Source organism: Paramacrobiotus metropolitanus, unplaced genomic scaffold (assembly GCF_019649055.1).
Source record: "Paramacrobiotus metropolitanus isolate TYO unplaced genomic scaffold, Prichtersi_v1.0 Parri_scaffold0000017, whole genome shotgun sequence".
In the NCBI taxonomy this organism is placed as follows: domain Eukaryota; kingdom Metazoa; phylum Tardigrada; class Eutardigrada; order Parachela; family Macrobiotidae; genus Paramacrobiotus; species Paramacrobiotus metropolitanus.
In genome coordinates, this window is record NW_026570237.1 from 1,439,427 (window position 1) to 1,466,206 (window position 26,780).

The window sequence follows — 26,780 nt, forward strand, 5'->3', positions numbered from 1 at the left end:
CACTCGTAAAGAACGCTTTTTAATGTTACATACACTATTTTCGTGGCGTCGCGTCGGTGACCGGCATTTTACAAAGCAAAATCTTAAATAAAAAATGGACCTATCCAGATTTTTTTGTATCATAACTATCAGTAAACCGGAGTATTATGTCAATAGCTACTTACTGCCCGTAAGACCGTAACTACGAGTATTTCAGTAGAAATTTTGTAGGAAGTGGGATATATTCTGCATGCTTTCACAGGGCGCCTTTTTTTGCGACCCGAAAGAACACAAGGCACACTAGCCTGACAGATCGTGAATTTCTGCTTGGCCAAGCAGCAAACCAGGATCTGTCAGACTGATAATCCCACTTCAGTGTCTTCGTGAAATTAAACTGCAAACCGGCATACTGCGCCGTTGTGGGAAATATATTTTAATTATTTTTTATACGGACGTTTCTAACATTTTCATGCGCAGACTCGCACTTAATATTTAGCGCAACGAGGTCATTCTGGCGATGACCGTGAACAGATAGGTACTTTCACTCGGCCAGCCAGGGAAACGCCTGCAAACTGCCGGGCATCCGATCCCCATAGTCAAACCGCAGCTCCTCGCCCACATCAATGTCCCTTTTAGCGTAGAACACTACATGAACCGGCTGCTCGGAATCAGGCACCACGACCGACTGCGGCTGCAGATTGGCCGCCCGCCGCGAATGGTTAAGTAAGCGCCCCAACCGGCCGCTCTCTTCGGTGCCGTCCAGGCACCAGCCGGTACCTCTGTGCCGGAAGTAGTACAGGTAACAGCCGCCGCACTCCCCGGATCTCTCCATGTACAACTGCTCCAGTTTCTCCCCCATCTCCGCCGACATTAATTCACCGGCGTATTCCAGCACAAAATCACCCTTGAGGAATTTCCGTTGTGTAACGACACCACGGCCGCGACCGGGGAATTCCCGGATGACCAGCTGGGGATCGTCCCGCCCCTCGAGGAGCATCTGCTGCATGCGGGCCTTTTCGCTACGCATCCGCTGCTGCGGTGTCTCCACGGTGCGGCGTTTCACCGGCGGCTTGGTTGGTGCGGGGGGCGCAGTGGGCGTGGCTGACGCGGGGACCGGAGTGGGTGTGGCTGGCTTGCGCGGTGACCGGACAGCGGGTTTTTTTGCCGTCGCGGTCAGTTTCGGCGGTAATTCGGGGACTTCCGGTGGAGGGCAAGGTAGAGTTGTACGCATGCGGATGGGGATGTTCAGATACAAACCCCGGGCCAGTTTACGACATTCCCATCTGTAAACCTTTGACGTTGTTTCGGCCGCATCGACATTGCTAAGGCTGCTGGACTGTTCAAGCGAATCAACAGATGTGCTTGCGACGCGACGGCATGGGATGTTGAGATACAATCCGGATGCAAGTTTGCGGCATTCCCAGATAACTGGTTCCCTTTCCGGACTGCTGGCAAAGGATGTCCATGCTGATGAAGATGTTGTGTTGAACGTACTGCCGAACGTTGTGTTGAACGTTCGAGATGCATCTGTTCCGCGCGAATACATTAAGGTTGAGATAATACTGTACGTATTTATTCAATACTTTATTAGGGTGCTTTTCAGCAATAATAATTGCCGAACAGAACTGTAGAATAACTGCTATAATAAAAACTAGAGCACATCTGCGGAAATAGCAACCAGATCACAACTAACGATTGCAGCGGGCACCGGTAAGAATAATTTTAACACGTTCTATCTCAAAGTGGCAATGGAAATAATTAAAATAGTGGTGGCGCACGTATGGCGGCCTCTTAGATGTTAAAACTCCACCTCCCGTTGTGGCTTTTGCGGCTAGCAGAGTGGCCTTTCTATGCTGACAATGACTCTGCTCACTCTATTCCGTGGCGCTGTTTTCACTTTTTTGCTGTTGAGAATTCTTGCGTATCTGGTGATTTGAATCATTTGATTGTTTTTTCGTAAGTTGTAGTTATTGCAGTATTACTGATTACCGGTTTCACATTTGTTAACCATTCCGCTGAAACTCCACGTCCGCTTTATGGCAGTCAATTCGAAGGCAGTGCCATGCTTGCCCTATGGGGAGAGCTCATGTGACAGTCTTTGTGAGTTGCCTCGTTTTTGGTTTTCTGATCTGGTTTCAGCTTGTTATCCGATAGAAAATGCTTCAGGATCGCTGGCCGCTGGTTTAGGCTACTATATAAGTATTAGTCGAGCGGGTGACGGTTTTACTGTCTCGTTGCATATCTGCGCTTTGCTCATCTTGCAGATTGCGAGAAGTGTCAGTGTTTCCTGCCAGAGCCCTGTTGGCAGCATGCAGTGTTCGTCCAGGACGGATACAGTCTTCCGCTGGCCTTTGCCAGCTTGCCGGATATCTTGGCGTTTCGTGACGACAGTCCACTGCAAAATGTCGGCCAGTCTCCTGAGAACAGCGCAAGTATGTAATTCAATCGGGAATGCTTTTGTAAGTCTATGTTCCGTCGTCACTCCTTGTGCATTTAGTGGAACAGCTGCGTTGCATTTCTTGATACTTGTGACCTTGTCACAAGGCGCTTGTGAATTTGTTCTCGTGTGTGAGTTTTCGTCGTCCATCTAAATGTCCAGTTGGGATAATGCTCACCATTTTTATTAGATGTGTCAACATTAAATATTAAATAACACCGGGTGCCTGTTAATGTTTCCGTATGCGCTTTTGCTGAAATAATCCTTGTGGTGAATCTGCTTTCTCGCAGTTTTATTCCTGCTTGTCATTTGCAGTCCCGTTGGTCATTGCCCGTACGACCATCCTTGCGCAGACGGTGTTCGGGCCATTTATAGCCCCTGTGTGCGATGCCGGTGCAGCGCATTCGCGGACATTTGCATCGGCCGACGGGCAGTGTGTGACGTTCGATGTGGGTAATGATCGTTGGTGCAACTGGATGAAGTTGGTCAGGACGGCTGACCACGGCCAACACAACCTCCGCGTCTTCATCCGGGAACAGAAAATCCTTTTCGTCGCCGTCAAGGTCATCCTGCCCGGCGAAGAACTCACACTAGCGCTATCCAAGCGTGACCGGAAAGAGATCATCGACAATCATGTGAATTATGTAGCAGTTTCTGTGGGTAAGTAGGTTTTATTCAGACAACGGCCAATAGTTTACATAACAAAACTACCTGAGTTAATTAATAAATCAACAAAAATCTCTACTGTCATCGCCAACTTTCGATTGCGTAGTAAATTCGCAAGGCGGTTGTCAGCCTGTCAGGGCATGCCGTTAAGTCTTAATTCTTAATTCGTGATCAATTTGCTTGATTGGATTTCAGCCTCCTTTCGGTTTCTAAGAGAAACTAAATATGATTTAAAATCAGATTTATCCGCATGGGATATTTGTTTAGATTGTGCGATGAGCGGTGCTGCGGTAAACCAAGATACTTCCATGGTGAAGTGCGAGTGTGAAGATGGCCGCGTGGAAGACGTGGCACAGCAAATGGCGGAAGCTGCACTGATCCTTACTACTTGTCGTTTCTCATTTGACGGTGATAAGCTGACTTTGGCACATGATCAGACAGATGTCTTACCTCCCCATACCCTACCACTGCCAGCGCGATGGGAAGAACAATCGCATGCATCGCTTATTGTTCAGCGCAAAGGCTCACCCGAGTTTCCGTTTCCCTCCAACTTCTCCTCAGCTGCACTGGATACTTTGCCGGAGAAAGCTGCGGATGCGAGGAAACTGAAGATCGAAGAGAAAGAGGCGGCGTCGGAGCAGTTCTATGTCTCGACGCGTGTGCATTCCCTTCGTAGGCGAAATGTCGTACGTGCCGGTATTACCCGTTATGATGATGACTTTTCGGATGATAACGATGACGATTTCAGCTTATCCGGGGTCAGCGGTACGGTGATATCGGTGTTACTGGATCCAGGATTCACTTTAGCTTGAGGTTCTTGTGCTGCTTGTAGATTCATCAACGACTGATTCCGAATGCTCCAGCGAAGCTGAAGGGGATTTGCAAGGTGGCACGAAAAAAAGTAGGAGCAGTTTGAGAACTTGCAGAAGTTACTGTATGTTGCGTGTCTGTTACTTAAATTGCGAGTGTTTGATGTTTATAGAGCGAGGCAGAAAAGCTCGCGTGGTAGGCACGAGAGTCAAGATACTTCCGAAGAAAACTGAAACTGTGATGCGAAAAGATACTGCGGAAAGCGTATTAGCAGCTAAAGGTAGAGTACATGTCACGCACAAACTGGCACAGTGACATAATCGTATCGTTTCAGGTTGCAATTCTGAAGAGCCGAATGAACCATCTCTAGTAAGGACAAAGGAGGGCACGAAATACCATTCGGAGAAAATGCGGCGATTAAATCTGGTTGCCAAGATTAATCCCTTCCAGTTTTCCTCGCGAAAGGAACGTCGCGCTGCATGGACAGCAGCGTGGCAGGCATACCAGGATGATGCGGAAGTTGGTCATCGGCCGCGGAAATCGCAGAAACCCACGTTCTCTTGGAAATATTTCCGGCAATTTGTCAAAATGCAGTTGGACAATTTTCCTCAAGCGCTCGATCGCTACAACGAAGATACCGCCAGTGAAAGCAGACGACAGTATATCCAAGTTATGCGAGTAATAGCGCAGCAGGCGGGGAAGGATTATGCCGATGGCGCGAATGGATTAAACGTTGCTGTTAACTCGCATTTCAAGTCACGTACACTTGAGAATTATCGACCTAATAAATGGTTTCCAAGTTTCGTTTACCGATTCGTGTGTCGGGAGTGCTTGTTGCATTTCAAGGACGAAAACGTGCTGAAACTCCATAGTATACAGCACAGTGGTACACCGAGCGAAACCACCGACTTATTGGATTGTCCAGCGTGTCAGAAATCGTTCAAGAAGTTGCCCAGTTTGCTGTGCCATATCATCCAGCACGGTGAAAGCAGCACAGATCATCCATTTTATCCCGACTGCTGATCCGAGCATCATGAGGTTCGCATCCAAAACGGCCGCTCCGATGGAGGTGCTAACGCAGAGTCATGACGCGCATGAGACGTGTTTCATGTACAGTTGCGGCATGGTTGTGTGGGCTGCGATTTTGCACGGAGACAATGTGCGATTTGCACCAACTCAATCACAACGTGCCGGAAAACTACCAGGGCGATGTTGTCTGTGCGGGATGCAACTTCCAAGCTGCAGATGCCGGCGATTTGCTGCGGCACGTCGGTCGACATGCAGCCAAGAAATATGATCGGAAACTGTGTCGGTTATGTGGAGATTTTGTGGAGAATATGGTTAGTCATGTCCAGAGCATGCACAAGGAAGAGTATCTTAAGTACGAAAGCTGTTTAAACCTGTCCTGTGACCAGTGTGAACAAGGATTTCGGACGCCTATCCATCTCGCCACGCACAAACTGGTAAGTGTTCCCTGGGTTTTTTTGCAATTCGGTTGCTAATTCTAGCAGAGTAAACGAATTTGCAGAGTGGAAATTCAATGACAGCATCTCATTGGTTCTGCCGTTTTAGTGGGTGCACAATGGTAAACAAGGTCAACTGCGATGCCTCGTTTGTGCGAAGCCGTTCTCGACGACCCATCAGCTGCATGCGCATATAGAAACGGAGCATACAACGGGTTTGACGTGCGTGGTGTGCCAGAAACGTTGCTCAACTTATATCGGCTTGCATAAGCACGCGAAACGACACAGGGAGATCCATGCTTGTCGCACTTGTGGCTCGGTGTTCCCTTCTGTGACCGCCCTAAATCAACATCAGCGCGTTCACCGGTCTGTCGCTTCCTTCAAATGTGATTTGTGCGGAAAGACCTTTCAGAAATCGCTCAATCTGGCGAAGCATAAAATGATCGTTCACACGGATGAAATGCGGAAACCGCGCAAAGGCAAACTGGAGGAACTGTGTCGGGAGGGAGTGGTGAGGGAGGAGAGTGATAACGAAAATGAAGTTCCACTGACCGCTTCGTTTAAAGATGTTCAGCTGGCGCGCCATAATCAGAGTGGTGTCATACCTCAATTCCTGCCATTGCTAGCCCAATGGGAAGAACAACCGTCTGCATCGCGCGTTGTTCAACGCGAAGGCTCACCCGAGTATCCGTTTCCCTCTGATATTCGTCTAGTTGCGCCTGATGCGTTATCTGAAAATTCTGTCAGTCCAGGGACGCGGCACATTAGAGAGAAAGAACTAGCCGATGGTGCTTCGGAGCAGATATCCTACAAGCGTTTCCAATCCCTTCGCAAACGAAGTGGCGCAGGCGCCGGTGCAGCCTGTAATGATGTGGATTTCTCTGATGACAACGATGAATATTTCTCTTTTACTGGGAACTATGGTACGATGATATCGGTCATTAATCGGACGTTGATGGGTGTAAGATTACCTGATTTTATTCTTTTATTGCTTGAAGATTCGTCGGTAGCCACTCAAGTTGAATATTGCCATGAAGTGGCAGCGGATTTGGAAGGTACCAACACAAAAAGTGAGAAAATTTTGACAATCTAACCTGGGAATAAGTAGCGTGATGTCATTTAATGGTAAGTTATGATTTATCCTCGTATGTATTTTATAGATCGAGGCAGAAAACGTCGCATGGTCGATGCGAAAACCAGGATGTCACCATCGTCGAGCCGTTGCCCGAAGAGAACCGGAACGATACAGAAACAGATACACACAGATACTGCGGATACGGTGCCAACAGTTGATGGTAGATTTTGTCTGTTTGGTGTATTTATGTGCATGAATTAATTTGTCGGTTTGTCGCAGATTTGTCGGCAAATGTAGCACCGTGGGGGCTCCCGCCTGCTGCGTTTCTTCAACTTTCTTGAGGCGCGGAACCGACTGATCAGGGCCGTGATTGCCGTTAACCCATTCCAGTATCCGGCTGGAGAGCAGCGGTTGCTGGCGTTTTCCACCGCTGCGACCCTGCTGCTGCCTGACCAGGCTTTGCTAGGGATGAAAAAGCTCGATGGACCAGCGCTAGAGCGGTCCATAGAGAACCGTCTACATAACTTCAAAAGATTACAGCGCAGTAATCAACTCCCCTCGTTGTGGAGACCTGCCGAGTTCGTTTCACTGATGGATGAGCTGACTGCATTAAAAGACAGTAAACGCTCGGACAGCATGTCCGAGAAAATACGGCGAGTAAAAGCGGTTGCCAAGATCAATCCCTTTCAGTTCTCCTCGCGAAGTGAACGCAGCGCCGCGTGGACAGCAGCATGGCGCGCATACTTGGATGATGCGGAGGACGATGATTCTCCGGAAGAACTGACGAAACGAGTCACGTTTACATGCAAAGACCTTCAGAGGTGTGTTCTGAATTATTTGAAGACTTTTCCCCAAGCGCTGCAACGTTATGACGAAAGTACCGGCGATCTATCCGAACGGAAGTACGTCGAGGTAATGCGAGCGCTAGCACAGCAGGTGGGAATTATTTATGCCGATGACACGCATCCCATGGCCATTCACAGCAGTGTCGACGCTATTGGGGCGGATCAGTTGAACGTTGCAGCTGACACATGTTCATCAAAGGAACTCAAACGGCGTCAGCTTTGGAATTGTCGATTCTTAAGTTACGTTTACCGATTCGTTTGTTGGGAGTGCTCGTTGCATTTTAAGGATGAAAACTTACTGAAACTCCATAACATGCAACACCGTGATAAATCCAGCGAAATCAGTGTCTCACTAAATTGCCCATCCTGTCAGCGATCGTTCAAACAGCTGGCAAACTTGCTCCGGCATGTCAAGGACCACGGTGTGAAAGCCGCGAAGATCATCCATTATATCCCGACTGCTGATCCCAGCATCCTGTGCTTCGCGTCCAAAACGGCCGCTCCGATGGATATACTAGGGCAGAACCATGAAGCACATGAGACTTGCTTCATGTATCGCTGCGGAATGGGTGGTTGCGGACTGCGATTCTGCACTGAGACATTATGCGACCTGCATCAACTCAGCCACGACGTGCCGGATGATTATCAGGGCGAGGTGGTTTGCGTTGCATGCAACTTTCAAGGGAAGGATGCGAGGGATTTGCTGAAACATGTCGGCCGGCATGCAGCGAAGGCCAGCGATCACAAGTTATGTCGTTTGTGTGGAAAATTTGTCGAGGATATGATCGGGCACGTCCAGACTAATCACAAGGAAGAATATCTCAAGTACGAAGCGCGTCTTACTCTGCCCTGTGATCAGTGCGAGAAGCGGTTTTGGAACCCTGCTCATCTCGCCACCCATAAAACTGTAAGTGTTCCGCGGTCTTGTCTTTATTTCTCCCCGATTCTTATAAAATTGCTGGCTTACAATGGCAGATACTAATTCCCAGCTTGCAGTTATTCAATATTCGTTTTTGACCTTTCAGTGTGCACACGAAAGTGTAAGTTGTCTGGTTTGTGCCAAACCGTTTACATCGAGCTTTCAGCTGCATGCCCATGTAGAAAAAGAGCACACATCGGGTTTGATATGTGTGGTGTGCCAGAAAAGCTATCCAACATATGCCGGCTTGTATAAGCATGCAAGAAAGCACAAGGAGGTCCATATTTGTCGCACTTGTGGCGCGGTGTTCCGTTCTAAGGACAACCTAGTGCAGCATGAGCCCATTCACCACTCGGACTATTCTTTCAAATGTCATTTGTGCGACAAGACCTTCAAGAGATCCTGCAACCTGTCGCAGCATAAAATGATCGTCCACACGGATAAAATGCGCAAGAAGCGTCAAGCGAAACGGGAGGAAATGCGCCGGAAGGGAGTGGTCAGCGATTACAAGTGTCCCCGACGGAGGATGCGCTACGAAGAGTTCCCGTATAAGTGCGAAGAATGCCGGCTTGGCTGGATGCTGCTGGGGAATTTGCAGCAGCATCAACGGGAGAAGCACTCCACCAATGACGCAACCGAGAAAACTGGCAAAAACCATCCGGTATCTGTTTCCAGTGGAAATGCTTAATTAATCACAGTCTGATCGATTGTTTGATTTCCAAATCTGATCGAATTTGTAGAGATCCCTAAATAATTTTTACGTTTTATTTGCTGATGAAGTAAAATTTTCTTCCGAATTGGTGGTGGTAAATTGGTGGTGTGATTATCAGCTTTGCATTCGTTATCTGAACGGATTTTTGGTATCATGTTTGAGCTTGCTATTTTATTTTGTTTGTATCACTGTTTCGCTGTCTCATGCAGTTTAAGATGGGGACACCGGATAGCGTCTGCAGAATTTCTTGTGCAAGCTACAACAAAATTGTACAGCAGTATAAAAAACAATAAAAAACCCATGAAGTTTGTTTGTTTGTATGGAAAATTCTGCTATTTACCAAGCAGTAATAGTTAACTTTCAAATTAATCCACGGTACGAGTCCTCATACACAATCACAGTAATACACTACAAAGTACAAATTACAGAGTACAATACTTTTCACGATATGTGTTTTCCACGGATTTCGTATCAGTCTTTTGCCGCTTCTGTTTTTTCCCTGCTTAATACGGTAATCGTAATTTTGTTACAGACACTTTCGGTTTGTTTTAGGAATTCTTCAGAAAAGAATAGAAGATAGTATGCACTATATGCAACAGGTTTTTGACAAAGCATTACCGCTTATTTTCACGATCAGTATCAAAGGCGTAAACCGCGCGCGCGCCACCTCTCTGGGGGGGCTGCACTATATAGCCCGCATAGTGCCTGGCTGCAACTTGCCTACTTCGTAAGGTCGAGCCAACTATTCGTATTCTTTCTTACTTTACGCTGTTTTAGTTTTCACTTGGGTTGTTGCTGTCACAGTTGTTTTGTCGCGATTGTGTGATACTATTGTTTTTTCTTAATGTTCAGTTATTACGGTATTACTGCTACCAGTTTAGCATATCCATTGAACATTCTGCTGGATCCCTGAAAACGCTTTATGGAAGTCAGTTCGAAAGCTTTGCCACTGCCGTTCTTACCCGACGGGGAGAGTTGTCACGACAGTCTTTGTGAGTTTCCTCATCAACAGTTTCTGACATGAATTCCGATTATCGTTAGATATAGGATACTCTTACTCAAGGAGCGCTAACCAGTACTTAAATATTGGTTTATATTAGCATTAAACTGTCACGTAATAATGCTTCGACATTGGTATCTCCGTTCTGTATGCATCTGTAGACTGTATTCTGGTGAGACTGTTGGCGATTGCATCAGCTCGTTTGACAGTGCCGATTCGATTTCAATATTTTCACCTGCAGATTGCGAGAAGTGTCAGTGTTTCCTGTGGGAGCCGTGCTGGCAGCATGCCGTTGTAGTTCAGGACGGATACAGTCTTCCGCTGGCCTTTGCAAGTTTGCCAGATGTATTGGCTTTCCATCATGTCAACCCACTGCAAAATGTCAAGCAGTGTGCAGAGGACAGCGCAGGTATGTACAGTAAGTAATTCAGTCGGAAATTTATGTTGGAAGTATGTGCCGTGTCGTAATTCACTGGGCATCTGTGTTCGCGTCTGTTACGGTTTGTCGATACCCGTGAAATCCAGTCGTCGTTGTTGTTGTATGGCGCACGAGTTTCTTAGCAGTGCGCTGCCGTTTGAAGCACTTTATTCTCGCTTGATTTTGCCACTGTTTGCTGCGTGCCACCAGCGTCAAATGCTAATAACATCTACTTTCTCGCAATATAGCGAGTTGTCTTGTCACATATGTTCTTTTACAGTTCCGACGGTCGTGGCTCGAGCGACCATCCGTCCGCAGACAGTGTTCGGGCCGTTTATAGCCCCTGTGTGCGATGCCGGTGCAGCGCATTCGCAGACATATTCATCGGCCGACGGGCAGTGTGTGACGTTCAATCTAGAGAACGATCGTTGGTGCAACTGGATGAAGTTGGTCAGGACGGCTGACCACGGCCAGTACAACCTCCGCGTCTTCGTCCGGGAACAGAATGTCCTCTTCGTCGCCGTCAAGGTCATCCTGCCCGGCGAAGAACTCACGCTGTCGCTGTGTAAGCATGATATCGACCGGAAGAAAATTCACCACGACAATTTGGGTTATGCAGCAGCGCGTGTGGGTATGCCCGTTGTAGGTAACACGCTGTAGGCTCCTAGATGATTTTACTCGTGTTGATTTTCGCCGGTGAAAAGTGTAGCTACCGCTGGTTCAATTTCTGTTTCCAGCTGATGACATTTCTCTGTTTTCGCTGATTACTTGTGATTTTATACTTCGTAGTGGATGAAATCATTGAAATGAGCGAATTTTATTTGATTCTGTGTTCAGCATTTCAGCTGATGTTTTCTTCGTGTAGATTGCACAAGCGGCAGCATTTTTTTGGCTGAAGATTCTTGCATGACTGGGAAAGGAGATGATCGTAGTGAAGATGCTGATGTGGAAGCAATGTCGGTGGACATCCCGCAAAACGCTTTTACTGCTGGTTTCTCAGTGGATGATAGTCATCTGCCGTTGGCGCCTGATGAGCAGACAGACGTTTTACCCCAGTCTCAACCACTGCCAGCGCAATTAGACGAACAACTTCCTGCATTGAGCACTGTTAAATGCGAACAGTTGCCCGCATTGCCATTTTCTTCAAACTTCTGTTCCGCTGCACTTGATCCAGTATCGAGGAAGGCGACTGATTCGGTAAAACGGAACCACGAAGACAAAAAGCCGGCACCGCTGCTTGTGATGCACAGTTTTAAACGCGAAGATTCTCCTGAATATCCATTTCCTTTCAACTTCTCATCAGCGACAACTGCAGCCGTGATTCCGAAAGCAGTCGATACGGGAAAATGCAAAAGCGAAATGAAAGAATCGACTGGTGTTAAATCGAGGCAGACAGCCTTCGCGCGTGTTTATTCCCTTCGTGGAAGCAATGTCGTACGCGCCAGTGCGGCCTGTAGTGATCAGGAATTCACAGACGACAATGATGAGGACTTCCGCCTATCTGGGGACGACGGTACGATGATTAGCGAATATTGCTGGGTCTGAGATGCCATTTGACTTGCGCCTGTTGCTTCGTTTTAGATTCGCCATCTACTGATTCCGAGTACTGCAGCGAAGTGGAAGTGGATTTGGACGAATGTGTTATCAGGACAAAAAGTGTGTGTTATCAGGACAAGCTTGCCAAACTACGGAATTTACTGGGGTTCAGTCATATCAATTTTTATTTATCCTTTTTTCAGAACGAGGCAGAAAACGTCGCACGGTTAACGCGCGAAGCAAGGTGCCCTTGAAGAAAATTGGAAGTGTGGTTTGTAAGGACACTCCGCATACGGTATCAGCAATTCCCGGTAAAGTTTTCTCCTAAATTCTAAGCGCTAGCAGACACTGTATCAACCGACGACATATATCTGTGGAAATATTATCAGTGACATATGGACATAACTGATATTTACTCATTTTATTGCTTGCAGATTCGTCGGCAAGTGGAGCACAGTTTGGTCTCCCAAATGCTGCGTTTCTCGAGGCACGGAACAGACAGATCAGAGCCGTGATTGCCGTTAATCCGTTCCAGTATCCGGCTGGAGAGCAGCGGTTGCTGGCGTTTTCCACCGCTGCGACCCTGCTGCTGCCTGACCAGGCTTTGCTAGGGATGAAAAAGCTCGATGGACCAGCGCTAGAGCGGTCCATAGAGCAACGTCTATATACCTTCAAAAGATTGCAACGCACTAATCGCATGGAGTCTGTCTGGAGGCCGGAAGAGTACGTTTCGCTGATGAATCAGCTGACTGCTTTAAGCAACAACAGCAGTGAGTGCTCGATCACTCAATCGGAAAGAATACGACGATTGAAAGTGGTGGCCAAGATTAACCCCTTCCAGTATTCCTCGAAAAAGGAACGTAGTGCCGCATGGACAGCAGCGTGGCAGGCATACCGGAATGAAGTGGAGAACGGTGGTCCTCAAGAGCGGAAATCAAAGCAGGCCATGCTTCCTCGCGAGAAGCTACCGCGATTTGTCAAGATGCATTTGGATAATTTCCCGCAAACGCTCGACGGCTACAACGAGGATACCGCCAGTCAGTTCCAGCGGGAGTATATCCAAGTGATGCAGGTGATAGCGCAGCAGGCTGGCAGAGGTTATGCCGACGCAGTTGTGGTGCACCAGTTAAACGCCGCAGTTGACACCCAGAATGCGCATTCCAAACGGCGGCCTCCTCAAAGTTATCCAACCAGTAGCCGCTTCTATAGCTACGTTTACCGCTTCGTCTGCGGGGAGTGCTCTTTTCATTTTAAAGATGAAACCGTACTGAAACTCCACAAGATGCAACATAACGATGCACCCAACGATACCACCGTCTCCCTGGAATGCCCCGCTTGTCAACGGTCGTTCCAGAAACTGCCGAACTTGTTCCGGCATGTCATGGATCACGGTGTGAAAGCCTCGCAGATCGTTAATTTTATCCCGACTGCTGACCCGAGCATCATGAGCTGCCCGGCCAGTACGGCTGTTCCGATGGATGTGCTGGCGCAAAGTCATGACGCGCATGAGACCTGCTTCATGTACAGCTGCGGAATGGTGAATTGCGGGCTGCGATTTTGCACGGAGGCAATGTGCGATTTGCACCAACTGAGTCACAACGTGCCGGATGATTACCAAGGCGATGTTGTCTGTGCGGGATGCAACTATGTGGCTGCAAATGCGGAGGACTTGCTGAAACACGTCGGTCGCCATGCAGCGAAGAAGAACGATCGGAAACTGTGTCGCCTGTGTGGAGAATTCGTACAGAATATGGTCGTACATGTCCGGGATAAGCACAAAGAAGAATATTTAAAGTACGAAGCGCGTTTAACTCTTCCTTGCGACCAGTGCGAGAAACGATTTCGGACGCCTGTCCAACTCGCCGCGCACAATATGGTAAGAGTTTTTACAATCATGGTGCGAAATGCGAATTCTAGCGGAAGAAAATTCTTATGACGCGCTGCTTATCTCGTTCTTTTTGCCTTTTTAGTGGGCACACAAAGATGAGCATGGGCGACTAAGATGTCTCGTTTGCACAGAACCGTTCCCCTCGGCCCGTCTGCTGTATGCGCATACAAAAAAGGAGCACACAACGGGTTTGACATGTGCGGTATGCCAGAAGAGCTGGCCAACTTACGCTCGCTTGTATGCCCACGCGAAAACTCACAAGGAGATCCATACTTGTCGCACCTGTGGCTCTGCATTCCGCTCTATTAGCAAGTTATTTCGGCATCAACGAACTCACCGGTCTGTCCATTCCTCTAAATGTGATGTGTGCGGAAAGACCTTTAAGGTACCGAGCAACCTCGCACGGCATAAAACGACCGCTCACACGGGTAAAATGCGGAAGAAGCGCAAGGCCAAACGAGAGGATATGCGCCGGAAGAGAGTGGTCCGCGAGTTCAAGACTTCGCGGCAGAGGAGCGATGGCGATGATGCCGGAAACGATACTGTGGCAGCTATGTCGGCAGACGTTGCTGGTTGGTTTTCATTTGATGATCTTTTACCGCGGTCCGAACCACCGCCCGCTCCATCTGAAGAACCTTTTACCCGTGTTTATCCCCTTCGTGGTCGGAATGGCGTAAGCACAGCTGTAGCCTGCAGTGATCAGGATTTCTCCGATGACAGCGATCGAGATTTCTGTTTATCTGGCAATGACGGTACGCCGGTATCGGTTACTAATCCGATCCAGGACGCAGGTTAACCTGATTGTATTTTTCTGCCGTTAGAAGCGTCATCTACCGATTCCGAAGGTTGCAGCGAAGTGGAAGAGGATTTGGATGATACCATGACAAAACGTGCGAACAGTTTTACATAAAATAAGGAAATGATTGTGAATTTGATGTAGCGGCTGATTAAGATTTATGCGCGTTTATAGAGCGAGGCACGGTTAACGCTAAAGCCAAGAGGTCCAAATCGTTACGCCGTTGTGCGGAGGATACCGGAACTCTGATGTGTACGGACACTGCCAATACGGTGTCACCGGTTTATGGTAAACTTTTCTCCAAAGTTTAAGCGTAAATACAAGTGTAAAAATATCATCAATAAAATGTGAACGTCAAGTATTTTTTGCAGATTCGTTGGCATGGCGAGGCCCGGACGGTGGCCCGAATGCTGCGTTTCTTGAGGCGCGGAACCGACTGATCAGGGCCGTGATTGCCGTTAATCCGTTCCAGTATCCGGAAGGAGAGCAGCGGTTGCAGGCGTTTTTCACGGCTGCCAGCATGCTGCCGGCTGACCAACTGTTGCCAGGGATGAAAAAGCTAGATGGGTCGGTGCTACAGCGCACTATAGAGATGCGTCTGGTTAAGTTCAAAAACTATCAGCGTAATAACCGGGTTGACTCGGTGTGGAGGCCTGCCGAGTACGTGTCGCTGATGAAGGCGCTAGCTGCACTGCAAGCCAACCAACGTACGGCCACCAAATCTGAGAAGATGCGCCGACTGAATGCGGTGGCCAAGATTAATCCCTTCCAGTATTCTTCGCCTGGTCAGCGCAGCGCCGCCTGGATAGCCGCGTGGCAGGCGTACCTGGCTGATTGCGCTGATGCTCCGGAGCGGAAGTCGAAGAAAACGCTGACCTGCGCGCAACTACAGCACGAGGTCCAAATGCATTTGGAGAAATTGCCACGGGCGCTCGACGGCTACAACGAGGACACCGCTGATATGAACAAGCGAGAATATATCGAGGTTATGCGGGTGATAGCGCAGCAGGTGGGAAAGGATTTATACGCCGATGGTCCGCATGTCGTGACTTCCACCGTGAATGGTGACGGCGTTGATCAGTGGAACGCTGCAACGAACACTGCGCTGGCGCCGTCAAAACCGCGTCGTTACAAGAAAAGCGAGCGTGACAGGCGGTTTTTCAGTTACGTTTACAGATTCGTGTGCTGGGAGTGCTCGCTGCATTTTAAGGATGAAAACGTGTTGAAACTCCATAATATGCAACACCGCGATATACCCAGCGAAACCACCGTCTCACTGGATTGTCCAGCTTGTCAGCGATCGTTTCGGCAACTGTCAAACTTGCTGCGGCATGTCGTGCACCACGGTGTGAACGCCCGGCATGTTATACATTTTATCCCGACCGATGATCCCAGCATCATGAGCTTCGCGTCCAAAACGGCCGCTCCGATGGATGTGGTGGCGCAGAGCCATGACGCGCATGAGACGTGCTTCATGTACAGCTGCGGAATGCAGAAATGCGGGCTGCGATTCTGCACGGAGACGATGTGCGATCTGCACCAGGTCAGCCACAACGTGCCGGATGATTATCAGGGCGATGTTGTCTGCGCGGGATGCGATTTCGTGGCTGCAGATGCCGTCGATTTGCTGAAACACGTCGGTCGGCATGGAGCGAAACTGTACGATCACAAACTGTGTCGACTGTGTGGAGAGTTTGTGCAGGATATGGTCGAGCACGTCCAGACAAAGCACAAAAAAGAATACGTAAAGTACGAAACGCGTCTTACGCTCCCCTGCGATCAGTGCGAGAAGCGATTTCGGACACGAATGCACGTCGTTACCCACAAAAATGTATGGTTTTTTCAGGTGTTTCGCATTCTCATTGATGAATGTTTTTTGCGGAGTGTTTATTTATGATAAGCGACAATGACCGGAATCGTGGTTGTATAACTTTTGTTTTGTCTTCTTATAGATCGTACATACAAGTTTGCAAGCGTTAGGATGTCTGGTTTGCGCTAAACAGTTCAGCTCGTCCAGTCTACTGCATGGGCATATAAAAAAAGAGCATGGGAAGGTGTTGACGTGCTTGGTGTGCCAGAAAAGATACTCGAAATATTGCCGCCTATATACGCACGCGAAAACCCATAAGGAAGTCCATGTTTGTAAAACCTGTGGCTCGGTGTTCCGCTGCAAGAAGAGCCTGGAGCAGCATGAGTACGGTCATCGGTCTGATTATTCCTTTAAATGCACTCTGTGCGGAAAGACCTTCAAGAGACCGACCAACCTGATGCAACATAAAATGGTCGTTCACACGGATAAAGTTCGGAAGAAACGCAAAGCTCAACGGGAGGAAATGCGCAAGAAAGGAGTGGTCAGCGAGTACAAGTGTCCGCGGCAGAGGATGCGCTACGAAGAATTCCCGTATAAATGCGAGGAATGCCGGCTTGGCTGGATGCTGCTGGGCAATCTGCAGCAACACCAACGGAAGAAACATCCCGATGCCCCTGCAACTGTTCAAAGTGGCAAGAAATAGTCTTTCGGCGTTTTTTTCCACAGGATCGGTTAGCTGGCGGCTGATCGATCTGTTTGATTTTTCATAATAATTTGCAATCAGAAATCGCAGTTGTGGACGCTGCAGAAGGACTTGTGGACACTTTTACATTGTTGGTCGCATCGCTGTATGTACGAGTATTCAGAATTAATAAAACAATTCGTGTACACAAAAATGACATTTTATTCAGTGTACATTTTATTATGCGTTTAGAATATGTGAATGAACAATCCATTTCAGTTAAAAATCCAATTCCGTATTTATAATGGGTTCCAAAAATAATTTAACAAATCCGTCTGATAATATTATTTCATTATTCACCGTAAAGTAACAACAAAGCATCCAAGCTGTCATTAACACAACACTAGCTGAACTCTTTTACCGGATTTAGCGCTAACCAAACAATTCCGCAGTCTTGACTATCCACACTGCCTTATTAGCGCGCACCAATTACTTTTTCCTCCGTTCAAAGCCGCAGCAGTCAGTTCGATCAACTTCCTGGCAATCAGTATGGAACTGTAGTCATCGTCCATTCGACCATTCCCGATGGCGATAGCGTGCGAACGAGCGCCCATCCACGCTCTGATAGCGGTTAACAATCTGTACAAGCATGATAATATTAAGTACACCCGTCAGGACTCGCTTCTCCTGAATGGTATGATGGACTTGAACACTCAAGAGCTAAAATGCAATGACATACTTTCTCAACGTCCTACTCAATTACCACCATCCGCTGAGTCATCCCTATCCCCGGGCGACGCAACGGCGTTTTGGCATTCGAACAGCTCCCACAATTCCCGCTTCACCGCGTCTAACGAGCAGGGGACGCCGAAGGAATGCTGTGCTACAAGAGCCGTCAGGTTGCGATCGACGATGCGGCACTGCTTCCACAGGATTCGGTCGCAGCACGGCAACCACTCCAACATCATCTCCGCTACGTCCTCCAGTATGCGGTCGATACCTGCACCGTATCCAGTGCCGAAAATGCACTCATAGAACACCAGCGTCGGCAGCCGGCTGATGTCAGCGGTGTGGACGAGGTGCTGGAAGAGATCGAACAAATCCCGGCATTCCAACATGTCCAAACCCATGATAACCGCCATCTGGGTGCGGCTGCTCAAGCACTTCAGCAGACCCGCAGCTACCCAGAATTCTTCTTCTTTGCGGAAATTCAGCTTACTGTAAGCGCCGACTTTACCGGACACACTCACAAAAGGAAAGTTAGCGTCGGTGGTTAGAATGCTATTCCACAGAGGATTGACGCGTCGGCAGCGGAAGCGCTCGATGGAGTCCAACGACTGGAAGACCTCGACCAACAGCTCCACTGGAAGCGGCATGGCACAGTGTTCACCGTCTTGTTGCTGTCCAGTTCCACTGTCTGGGCTACTCGCCATGTGGCGCAGCACCCAGCGCGATTCAGCGGAGGTGAAACCACCCTGCTCCTCTTTCTTCGCCCAGCGGTATACGCCCATCTGCAAAAACCAACGTTTGCAATTCTTTTCGTTGCCTTTGGAGGACTTTTTTACGTTTTCTAATTCCAAGATTTCACGATCGTATATATTAATACGATATACACACTATTAGTAGTGTGTACATCGATTCCGCCCGTAAATTGCTTAAGCTCACTGTACAGGTCAGCTGGTTGCTCACTCGCGTAAAATGGACATCAGCACATGGCTAAAGCCGCAAAACCGGTTTTGCGGCTTTAGCCATGCGCACCTGATCGAGTGAGCGGAGACACAGAACAGAGAGAGCGGCTGTTGCTGGTGAGCAATGTGCTGGCCCGTAAAGCGAGCTTGAGCAATTTACGGGCGAAATCGATGTATATGTAGTTATTCCTTTGCAGAACTCGAAAGACTTTGACCTCGACCTATTTGCTAATATTAGCATCTTCACACGTTTTCTTAGCTTACATCGACAAATCAGCATGCGAGAAAGTTTATTAACAGCCGAAAAACAAAATGAAAATTACACGACGATCACCATTAGGGTTAGACTGGCCATATATATATCTAGAGACGTTCAGGAATCAACTCAAATCTCAACTAACAATGGACTAGGTGAAGGAACGTACCACTTTTTTAGGTTTCAATAGCTTCTTCAACGTCCATCCCTCGTCCTGCAGGTATCGCACCGTTGAGCCGAGCAGAGACATGCACAACACCCCAAACCGTCCGTTCAGTTCGCGCTTGAAGACCTCTTGGAGCCAGTAAGATTCATCTTCCCAGCTGACCCAGGGCAACGTACAGGAACCGATAACAAACTGATCCTCGTACACCCGCACGTAATCCATATCCGCCAGCGGTAGGCGTACCTGTAGTTGTGAAATTTAAACAGCTATGGGCCATTTTTTAAGAGTCCGAAATGAAACTGATTTGAAATAAAATTTAAAATTCGTATTGCGAAATTTATTTTTTAAATATAATTTTACTGGTATTTCGCTTAATTTATAGCAGTTACTAATATGTGGGTATTTTTAACGGTTACAGAATTTCATCGCATTCTACTTTATCAAATCGGCATTCAACCTGAAATTGACAATCCCTCAATCTAAAAATAATTTTTTAAATAATAATCTACGGTAGTAACAATCTTTAAATAATAATTATTTAAAAATTGTTTTAAAAAATTCATGTTTGTTTCGAATGCTCGAAGCTCAGGTTTGATTTTTAAAAGGTTCCTTTCGAAGCTTTAACTGTCAAGCCGTCGAAACGGTGACTGAAACCCTACGCACCTGATCAATGGGCATGAGCTCGCGGATGGTGCGCCCGTCCGGCATCTGCACTTCCACGAAATCCGCGAACTCCGAGCGGTATCCACCCAAGGCGACCACCTTGCCCGGATACCAGATCCAGGCTCCCGTGGCCGGCGAGCGCAGCAGGACTTGCGCGTCGTCTTTCGGTCTCCTGAAGTACGGGAAGAAGCTGTCAAAAATGTAATTTTCCACAGAGTCCTCAGGCTGTTTCGAAATACGCCTGAACTGAATAAATTTGGCGCGCTGGTCGTCGCAGCCAAAATCAACGATTAGGCCGCCCTCCGCCACGTCGATGACATGGCCGTGTTTCAGTTTTCCCTTGATGCGGACGTCCACGGCGTTCCACGCCAGTAACGGGCGTTCTTCGTCGTTGTAGACCAGCATCGCGCAGTTCGTGGTTCGAGGCCTGTTCAGAGCAGAAACAGAGTCGATAGCGCAACAGGCCACTACCGTCACTTATAAAAATTTGATCTTCACATCTGTGTATTAATCTGCGGCAGAATTGTTGACGGCTAAATGACGAGGTACCGCAATAAAAAAAACTAGGAGAGAAGATTCAGAACTATGTCACGAATTTCACACAACTGACAGCAACTGAGCAACGCACAACAAATCGGATTTCTTACTGCCGCTTTATGCGGACTTTTATTAATGCAGTCGTCAGCCTGGGCGGCAGACTATTACGCACTCAGTATCTCAGCTGCCTAACTCCTGCGCGGAGGCTGTATTTACGTTTTTTACAGGTTTCTCCGTTTCTGTTTGTGGTTACCTTTCTTTTGCATCGGAACTAATGAGATTATCAGTCTCTGTTTTTTCCTTCGTTGGATTCTCTCAAGTGTCTGTTGATCTTTTTTTCGCAAGTTTGAGTTGCTACAGTATTACTGGTCAGTCGTTCTATCTGCTGAATCGCGACAGTATGGAAGCCAGTCCGGATGCGCTGCCGTTCTTGCCCGACGGAGAAAGTTTTCACGACAGTCTTTGTGAGTTGTCTCATCGTCCGTTGCTCGGTTTTTTAGGGATAAGTTATAACTTTAAGTAGCGTAATCGAAGAGAGGTTGCCGGACAGTGACACCGGTATTAAACTAAATCCTCGTACTGTTGTGATCTCGCAGCAACATTGCAGAGATGTGCCGATTCTGCCGCTGCATAGTTTTTGTGTCGAAGTCACTAACGTTGTGATTCGATTTGGCCTGCAGATTGTGAGAAATGTCAGTGTTTCCTGCGGGAGCCCTGTTGGCAGCATGCAGTGTTCGTCCAGGACGGATACAGTCTTCCGCTGGCATTTGCTAGCTTACCGGATGTCTTGGCTTTCCATCATGACAACCCACTGCAAAATTTCGGCCAGTCTGCGGAGAACAGTACAAGTATGCAAAGTTCGGTCGGGAATTTGTTTGTGAGCTCATCTTCCGTCCACATTCCCTGTCCATTTGCAGAGCTATTGCCTTGCAAATCTGGATATTTTTGCTTGCTTTAAATTTTTCGTCATCAACGTCAAGATGCAGTCGGAATTATTCGCTGTCTTTAGTCATTAGTTAAATAAGCATTGATTATAACGCCGTTTATGCAGTTAAATATCGTTTTATTACGTTAATCATTAACGTAATAAATACCGACCACATTAACGGTTAATGTGGTCGGTATTTGCTATGCACCGCCAGTTGTAAAACCTGTCGGTGGAAAGCTCTGCAGCATCTACTATCTCGCTGCTGGTTATCTTTTGCAGTTCCGTCGGTCGTGGCGCGAACGGCCATCCTTGCGCAGACAGTGTTCGGGCCGTTTATCGCGCCTGTATGCGATGCCGGTGCAGCGCATTCGCGGACCTTCTCATCTTCGGACGGACAGCGTGTGACATTTGATGTAGAGAACGATCGTTGGTGCAACTGGATGAAGTTGGTCAGGACGGTTGACCACGGCCAGCACAACCTCCGCGTCTTCATCCGGGAACAGAAAGTCCTCTTCGTCGCCGTCAAGGTCATCCTGCCCGGCGAAGAACTCACACTGGCGCTGCGTCAACGCGACCGCAAGGAAATCCACCAAAACAACGTGGATTATGCGGGTAAGTCCAGCAAAGTAACACACTGGGCTATTAGACAATCCGTGCTGATTTTCGCCGGTAAAAGTTGGCCTTTGCTCAGCAAATAAGATACATATTTTCGGTAAAGTGCAGCTTTCGCTGGCAGTACCTTTCCTTTGTATTTCGTGCTGTTGGCGTGGTTTTGTTTTAGTTGATTGTTTGTGACTGTATGTTTCTTAGTAGGTGAAATGAGCGGAACTTATTCGATTTTATATTCAGCTGATGTTTTTTTTCGTTCAGATTGCAAAAGCGGCAGCAGTGTTGTGGCCGAAGATCCTTGCATGGATCAGGAAGAGGATGATGGGAGTGACGATGCTGATGTGGAAGCAATGTCGGTGGACATCCCGCAGAACTCTTTTGCTGCTGGTCTCTCAGGGGAGGATAGTCATCTACCGTTGGCGCTTGATGAGCAGACAGATCTCTTACCACAGTCTCAACCACTGCCAGCGCAATTGGAAGAACAGCTACCTGCATCGAACGCTGTTAAATGCGAACAGTTACCCGCATTACCATTTTCTTCAGAATTCTGTTCAGCTGCACCTGATGCAGTATCGACGAAGGCGACCGATTCGTTAAAAAAACAGAACAGCGAAGACAAAAAGCCGGCACCGCTGCTTGTAATGCGCAGTTTTCAACGTGAAGACTCACCTGAATATCCATTTCCTTCCAACTTCTCATCAGCGGCAACTGCACCCGTGACACCGAAAGCAGTCGATCCGGGAAAATGCGAAAACGAAAAGAAAGATTCAGTCGGTATTGCATCGAGGCAGACAGCCTTCGCGCGTGTTTATTCCCTTCGTGGACGCAATGTCGTACGCGTCAGTGCAGCCTGTAGTGATGAGGAAAGAGACGACAACGACGAGGACTTCCGCCTGAATGCGGACGACGGTACGATGATTAGTGAATATTGGTGGGTCTAAGATGCAACTCGACCTGCGCTTATCCTTATGCTGCGCTTAGAGTCGCCATCTGCTGGTTCCGAGTTTTCCAGCGAAGTGGAAGTGGATTTTGACGGCAGTGATAACAGGACAAAAAGTATGACAAACTTGACAAACTACAGAAAATGCGGCTTTGGGATTTTGTCACGATAATTTTACTTATGCGTGTTACAGATCGAGGCCGAAAACGTCGTACGGTGGAGGCTAGAGCCAAAATGCCCGCGAAGAAAACGAAAAGCGCGATGCGAAAGGATCCTGCGGACGCGATATTAGCTACTAAAAGTACGAGTACAGTAAATGTCCGCGCACAAACGAGCACAGCGCTTTTATCGAACCACTTCACTGCGGTTTTGTAGAGCCGAATGAACTAGCGTCAGTTCCCGTAAAAAGCAGTGATCGCTCGAAGGGGCATGCGGAGAAGATGCGGCGATTAAATGTGGTTGCCAGGATTAATCCCTTCCAGTTCTCCTCGCGAAAGGAACGTCGCGCCGCTTGGACCACAGCGTGGCAGGCGTACCAGGACGCGCACTTTGGTCATCGGCAGCGGAAATCGCAGAAAGCCTCGTTTACATGGAAATATTTACGGAGATATGTGAAAATGCATTTGGATGATTTTCCCCAGGCGCTGGATCGCTACAGCGAGGATACCGCCAGTCGGAGCAGGCGACAGTATATTGACACAATGCGAGTGATTGCGGAGCAGGCTGGAAAGGATTATGCCGGTGTCGCACATCTGGAAAGTGTCGAGCCGGTTCGGAAGGGGCAGTTAGACGTTGCCAACGATGCTCTAAATTCGCATTCCAAACAGCAAGCAGCAGCAGAGAAATGTAAACCGGATAGGAGTTTCTGAGTTTCGTTTACCGATTCGTGTGCCAGGAGTGTTCGTTGCATTTCAAGGAAGAAAACTTGCTGAAACTCCATAATTTGCAACACGCGGATGCACCCGTCGAAGCCACGCTTTCACTGGACTGTCCAGCCTGTCAGCGATCATTTCAGAGACTGTCCAGTTTGCTCTTACATATCACGCACCACGGTGTCAGCGCCACGAAAATAACCCATTTTATCGCGACGGCTGACCCGAGCATCATGTGCTTCGCTTCCAAAACGGCCGTTCCGATGGAGGTGCTGGCGCAGGACCACGACGCGCATGAGACGTGCTTCATGTACAGCTGCGGAATGGTGAACTGCGGGCTGCGATTTTGCACAGAGGCAATGAGTGATTTACACCAACTCAGTCACAACTTGCCGGATAATTACCAAGGGAGTGTTGTGTGTGCGGGATGCAACTACGTCGCCGCAAATACGGAGGACTTGCTGAAACACGTCGCTCGGCATGCTGCGAATACGAACGATCGGAAACTGTGTCGACTGTGTGGAGAATTCGTACAGAATATGGTCGTACATGTGCGGGATAAGCACAAAGAAGAATATCTAAAGTACGAAGCGCGTTTAACTCTTTCTTGCGACCAGTGCGAGAAACGATTCCGGACGTCTATCCATCTCGCCCAGCACAAACTGGTAAGTGCTCCCAGATTTTTCTGCAGTCGTCTTGCTACTTCTGGCGGAATAAATGCAATTTTAATGACCGAGCTTCCTCTCATCTCATTGGTTTTGCCTGTTTAGGGGTGCACAAAGGTGAACGAGGGCGAATAAAGTGTCTGGTTTGTGCACAACCGTTCCCATCGGCCCGAATTCTGCATGTGCATATAAAAAAGGAGCACACAACTGGTTTCCCATGTGCTGTTTGCCAGAAAAGCTGGTCAACGTACACCGGCTTATATGATCACGCGAAAATGCACTCGGAAATCCACACTTGTCGCACCTGTGGCTCAGTGTTCCGCTCTAATCACCAGTTAATTCAGCATCGACGCATTCACCGATCTGTCCATGCCTCCAAATGTGATGTGTGCGGAAAGACCTTTAAGCTACCGAGCCATCTGTCACGACATAAAACGTTCGTTCACACGGATGAAACGCGGAAGAAGCACACATCTGAACGGGAAGAAATGGAGAACCTGTCTGCTAGTTGTTTCTCCTTTGATGATCTATTGCCTCGGTCCCAGTCTGAAGAACAAGCACCCGCACCGCTGCCTGCATCGCGCATTTGTCAGCGGGGAAACTCACCAGAGTGTGCATTGCCTTCTAATATCGGTTTAGCTGCATCTGTTGGGCTATCGGAGGAAACTGTCGATGCGGGGAAACGGCACAGTGGAGAGAAAGAATCAGCCGGTGCGGCTTGGGAGCAGATGTCATTGGCGCGTCGCCATTCCCTTCGAAGTCGGAATGGCGTAAGCGCCGTTGCAGCCTGGAATGACGAGGATGTCTCTGCTGACAAACATCAAGATTTCTGTATGGCGGGGAACACCGGTACTGGTTTTTGACCGGTCGGTCCGGGGTTCAGTTTGTCCTGATTTTCTTTGTCTGCTGCTTTAGATCCGGCATCTACCGAGTACTGCAGCGAAGTAGAGGATCTGGAAGATGACGCGAGACAAAGTGAGAAAAGGCGCATGGAATATGTCATTTTTCTGATTTTCCGTCATTTTACTTTTGGCGTGTTTATAGAACGAGGCAGAAAACGTCGCATGGTTGACGCGAGAGCCAAGATGCCCCTAAAGAAAACTGGAAGGGTGATACGAAAAGACCTTGCGGAAACGACGTTCGCAACTGACGGTAAATTAATGCTTTTCCTTAGATTAACAGTTAGCATAAAAGCCGTAAGTATACTCGACGACTTGCACTATTAATGGTGTATAAACATAAATTATATCGTAATGACGCATTTACATTACGGTTTGCAGATTCGCCGAAAAGGAAAAAGCTTCCTCCAACTGCTGCGTTCCTTGAGGCGCGGAACAAGATGATAAGAGCCCTAATTGCCGTTAATCCCTTCCAGTATCCGGCTGGAGAGCAGCGGTTGCAGGCGTTTTCCACTGTTGCAACCCTGCTGGCGTCTGACCAGGCTGTTCTAGGGATGCGACAGCTGGATGGATCCGTGTTGCAGCGCAGTACAACGATGCGTGTGGATAAGTTCAAAAGAAAGCGGGGTAATAATCGGAGCAACGCAGCCTGGTGGCCGGAGGAGTACGTCTCCCTGATGAAGGAACTGACTGCGTTAAGCAGCGATCGCTGCAAGGACGCTGGAGCAGAGGAAATACGCCGCCTGAAGGCGGTGGCCAAGATTAATCCCTTCCAGTATTCTTCGCGAAGTGAACGCAGCGCCGCATGGACAGCAGCGTGGCAGGCGTACCGGGACGATGCGGAGAACGATGGTTCCCAGGAGCGGAAAGCAAGGAAGGTCGCAATTTCATGCCGAAAACTACCGCGATTCGTCCAGATGCATTTGGATAACTTTCCACAAGAACTCGATCGCTACAACGAGCAAACCGCTAGTCAGTTTCAGCGAGAGTATATCCACGTGATGCGGGTGGTAGCACAGCAGGCGGGGAAGGATTACGCGGATATCGCGCCTCCTTTGACTGTTCACAAGGATATCGATGCAGTTGGAGTAGATACGTTAAATGTCGCCGTGGAAATCCAGAGTACACAATCCACTCGACGGTCAGTTAACCATCAGTCCAACTACCGTTTCGTCAGCTGTGTATACCGCTTCGTATGCTGGGAGTGCTCGTTGCATTTCAAGGATGAAAACCTACTTAAACTCCATAAAATGCAGCATAGCGATGCCCTGCCTGTCCCACTGGATTGTCCAGTTTGTCAGCGATCGTTTACGAAAGTGGCGAATCTATTCCGGCATGTCATGGATCACGGTGTGAAAGCGTCGCAGATTGTGCATTTTATCCCGACGGCTGATCCCAGCATCATGAGCTTCGCTTCTCCAACGGCCGCTCCCATGGATGTGCTGGCGCAAAACCGACGCCCATGAGACGTGCTTCATGTACAGTTGCGGAATAAAAAATTGCGGACTGCGATTTTGCACG

At 48.3% G+C, this 26,780-nt stretch overlaps 7 protein-coding genes across 7 annotated transcripts; 6 read left to right on the forward strand and 1 right to left on the reverse strand.

Moving 5' to 3' along the window:
• The first annotated feature begins 2,381 nt into the window (after positions 1 to 2,381).
• Positions 2,382 to 4,973, forward strand: LOC129585552 (uncharacterized). Its single transcript, XM_055478269.1, has 6 exons — positions 2,382 to 2,411; positions 2,707 to 3,076; positions 3,350 to 3,847; positions 3,915 to 3,983; positions 4,065 to 4,172; positions 4,227 to 4,973. Exons 1-6 carry the CDS (start codon positions 2,382 to 2,384, stop codon positions 4,913 to 4,915), a joined length of 1,764 nt encoding a protein of 587 aa, XP_055334244.1. The 3' UTR covers positions 4,916 to 4,973.
• A 76-nt stretch (positions 4,974 to 5,049) lies between these two features.
• LOC129585553 (zinc finger protein 583-like) lies at positions 5,050 to 6,873 on the forward strand. The gene is made up of 5 exons (XM_055478270.1): positions 5,050 to 5,355; positions 5,465 to 6,278; positions 6,354 to 6,425; positions 6,516 to 6,650; positions 6,710 to 6,873. The coding sequence occupies exons 1-5, from the start codon at positions 5,050 to 5,052 to the stop codon at positions 6,769 to 6,771; spliced, it is 1,389 nt and encodes a 462-aa protein (XP_055334245.1). The 3' UTR covers positions 6,772 to 6,873.
• LOC129585474 (zinc finger protein ZFP2-like) lies at positions 6,775 to 9,067 on the forward strand. Its single transcript, XM_055478164.1, has 2 exons — positions 6,775 to 8,182; positions 8,301 to 9,067. The coding sequence occupies exons 1-2, from the start codon at positions 6,899 to 6,901 to the stop codon at positions 8,880 to 8,882; spliced, it is 1,866 nt and encodes a 621-aa protein (XP_055334139.1). The 5' UTR covers positions 6,775 to 6,898; the 3' UTR covers positions 8,883 to 9,067.
• Positions 9,068 to 9,695: 628 nt separating this feature from the next.
• On the forward strand, positions 9,696 to 17,234 carry LOC129585449 (uncharacterized). Its single transcript, XM_055478119.1, has 12 exons — positions 9,696 to 9,898; positions 10,148 to 10,315; positions 10,605 to 10,955; positions 11,190 to 11,837; positions 11,906 to 11,980; positions 12,064 to 12,171; positions 12,295 to 13,736; positions 13,831 to 14,500; positions 14,570 to 14,638; positions 14,719 to 14,832; positions 14,916 to 16,375; positions 16,497 to 17,234. Exons 1-12 carry the CDS (start codon positions 9,829 to 9,831, stop codon positions 17,055 to 17,057), a joined length of 5,736 nt encoding a protein of 1,911 aa, XP_055334094.1. The 5' UTR covers positions 9,696 to 9,828; the 3' UTR covers positions 17,058 to 17,234.
• Positions 17,235 to 17,288: 54 nt separating this feature from the next.
• Positions 17,289 to 20,396, reverse strand: LOC129585489 (uncharacterized). The gene is made up of 4 exons (XM_055478190.1): positions 19,810 to 20,396; positions 19,150 to 19,389; positions 17,776 to 18,547; positions 17,289 to 17,675 (listed from the first exon to the last, which is right to left on the reverse strand). The coding sequence occupies exons 1-3, from the start codon at positions 20,212 to 20,214 to the stop codon at positions 17,792 to 17,794; spliced, it is 1,401 nt and encodes a 466-aa protein (XP_055334165.1). The 5' UTR covers positions 20,215 to 20,396; the 3' UTR covers positions 17,289 to 17,675; positions 17,776 to 17,791.
• Positions 20,397 to 20,605: 209 nt separating this feature from the next.
• On the forward strand, positions 20,606 to 23,922 carry LOC129585468 (uncharacterized). Its single transcript, XM_055478153.1, has 7 exons — positions 20,606 to 20,810; positions 21,027 to 21,194; positions 21,554 to 21,886; positions 22,145 to 22,792; positions 22,865 to 22,939; positions 23,017 to 23,124; positions 23,199 to 23,922. The coding sequence occupies exons 1-7, from the start codon at positions 20,621 to 20,623 to the stop codon at positions 23,690 to 23,692; spliced, it is 2,016 nt and encodes a 671-aa protein (XP_055334128.1). The 5' UTR covers positions 20,606 to 20,620; the 3' UTR covers positions 23,693 to 23,922.
• A 6-nt stretch (positions 23,923 to 23,928) lies between these two features.
• On the forward strand, positions 23,929 to 26,752 carry LOC129585554 (uncharacterized). Its single transcript, XM_055478271.1, has 5 exons — positions 23,929 to 24,058; positions 24,466 to 25,209; positions 25,276 to 25,335; positions 25,405 to 25,512; positions 25,641 to 26,752. The coding sequence occupies exons 1-5, from the start codon at positions 23,929 to 23,931 to the stop codon at positions 26,723 to 26,725; spliced, it is 2,127 nt and encodes a 708-aa protein (XP_055334246.1). The 3' UTR covers positions 26,726 to 26,752.
• The last annotated feature ends 28 nt before the right edge of the window (positions 26,753 to 26,780 follow it).

What these genes read in the sequence shown, in the direction of transcription:
- LOC129585489 (XM_055478190.1), bottom strand. Translation starts at nt 20,214, where the DNA reads ATGCTGGTCTACAACGACGAAGAACGCCCGTTACTGGCGTGGAACGCC. An exon ending in AGCTCATGCCCATTGATCAG is followed by an intron (nt 19,390 to 19,809) that starts GTGCGTAGGGTT and finishes TCACAACTACAG; the next exon opens with GTACGCCTACCGCTGGCGGA. An exon ending in TATTGAAACCTAAAAAAGTG is followed by an intron (nt 18,548 to 19,149) that starts GTACGTTCCTTC and finishes TGGTTTTTGCAG; the next exon opens with ATGGGCGTATACCGCTGGGC.
- LOC129585449 (XM_055478119.1), top strand. Translation starts at nt 9,829, where the DNA reads ATGGAAGTCAGTTCGAAAGCTTTGCCACTGCCGTTCTTACCCGACGGG. An exon ending in ATGTGTTATCAGGACAAAAA is followed by an intron (nt 11,981 to 12,063) that starts GTGTGTGTTATC and finishes TCCTTTTTTCAG; the next exon opens with AACGAGGCAGAAAACGTCGC. An exon ending in GGATGATACCATGACAAAAC is followed by an intron (nt 14,639 to 14,718) that starts GTGCGAACAGTT and finishes GCGCGTTTATAG; the next exon opens with AGCGAGGCACGGTTAACGCT.
- LOC129585474 (XM_055478164.1), top strand. Translation starts at nt 6,899, where the DNA reads ATGAAAAAGCTCGATGGACCAGCGCTAGAGCGGTCCATAGAGAACCGT. An exon ending in ATCTCGCCACCCATAAAACT is followed by an intron (nt 8,183 to 8,300) that starts GTAAGTGTTCCG and finishes TTGACCTTTCAG; the next exon opens with TGTGCACACGAAAGTGTAAG.
- LOC129585468 (XM_055478153.1), top strand. Translation starts at nt 20,621, where the DNA reads ATGAGATTATCAGTCTCTGTTTTTTCCTTCGTTGGATTCTCTCAAGTG. An exon ending in CCGCCTGAATGCGGACGACG is followed by an intron (nt 22,793 to 22,864) that starts GTACGATGATTA and finishes TGCTGCGCTTAG; the next exon opens with AGTCGCCATCTGCTGGTTCC. An exon ending in CAGTGATAACAGGACAAAAA is followed by an intron (nt 22,940 to 23,016) that starts GTATGACAAACT and finishes TGCGTGTTACAG; the next exon opens with ATCGAGGCCGAAAACGTCGT.
- LOC129585552 (XM_055478269.1), top strand. Translation starts at nt 2,382, where the DNA reads ATGTCGGCCAGTCTCCTGAGAACAGCGCAA. An exon ending in CAGCTTATCCGGGGTCAGCG is followed by an intron (nt 3,848 to 3,914) that starts GTACGGTGATAT and finishes TGCTGCTTGTAG; the next exon opens with ATTCATCAACGACTGATTCC. An exon ending in GCAAGGTGGCACGAAAAAAA is followed by an intron (nt 3,984 to 4,064) that starts GTAGGAGCAGTT and finishes TGATGTTTATAG; the next exon opens with AGCGAGGCAGAAAAGCTCGC.
- LOC129585554 (XM_055478271.1), top strand. Translation starts at nt 23,929, where the DNA reads ATGTGCTTCGCTTCCAAAACGGCCGTTCCGATGGAGGTGCTGGCGCAG. An exon ending in CTGTATGGCGGGGAACACCG is followed by an intron (nt 25,210 to 25,275) that starts GTACTGGTTTTT and finishes CTGCTGCTTTAG; the next exon opens with ATCCGGCATCTACCGAGTAC. An exon ending in GGAAGATGACGCGAGACAAA is followed by an intron (nt 25,336 to 25,404) that starts GTGAGAAAAGGC and finishes GCGTGTTTATAG; the next exon opens with AACGAGGCAGAAAACGTCGC.
- LOC129585553 (XM_055478270.1), top strand. Translation starts at nt 5,050, where the DNA reads ATGTGCGATTTGCACCAACTCAATCACAACGTGCCGGAAAACTACCAG. An exon ending in ATCTCGCCACGCACAAACTG is followed by an intron (nt 5,356 to 5,464) that starts GTAAGTGTTCCC and finishes CTGCCGTTTTAG; the next exon opens with TGGGTGCACAATGGTAAACA. An exon ending in TACGGTGCCAACAGTTGATG is followed by an intron (nt 6,651 to 6,709) that starts GTAGATTTTGTC and finishes GGTTTGTCGCAG; the next exon opens with ATTTGTCGGCAAATGTAGCA.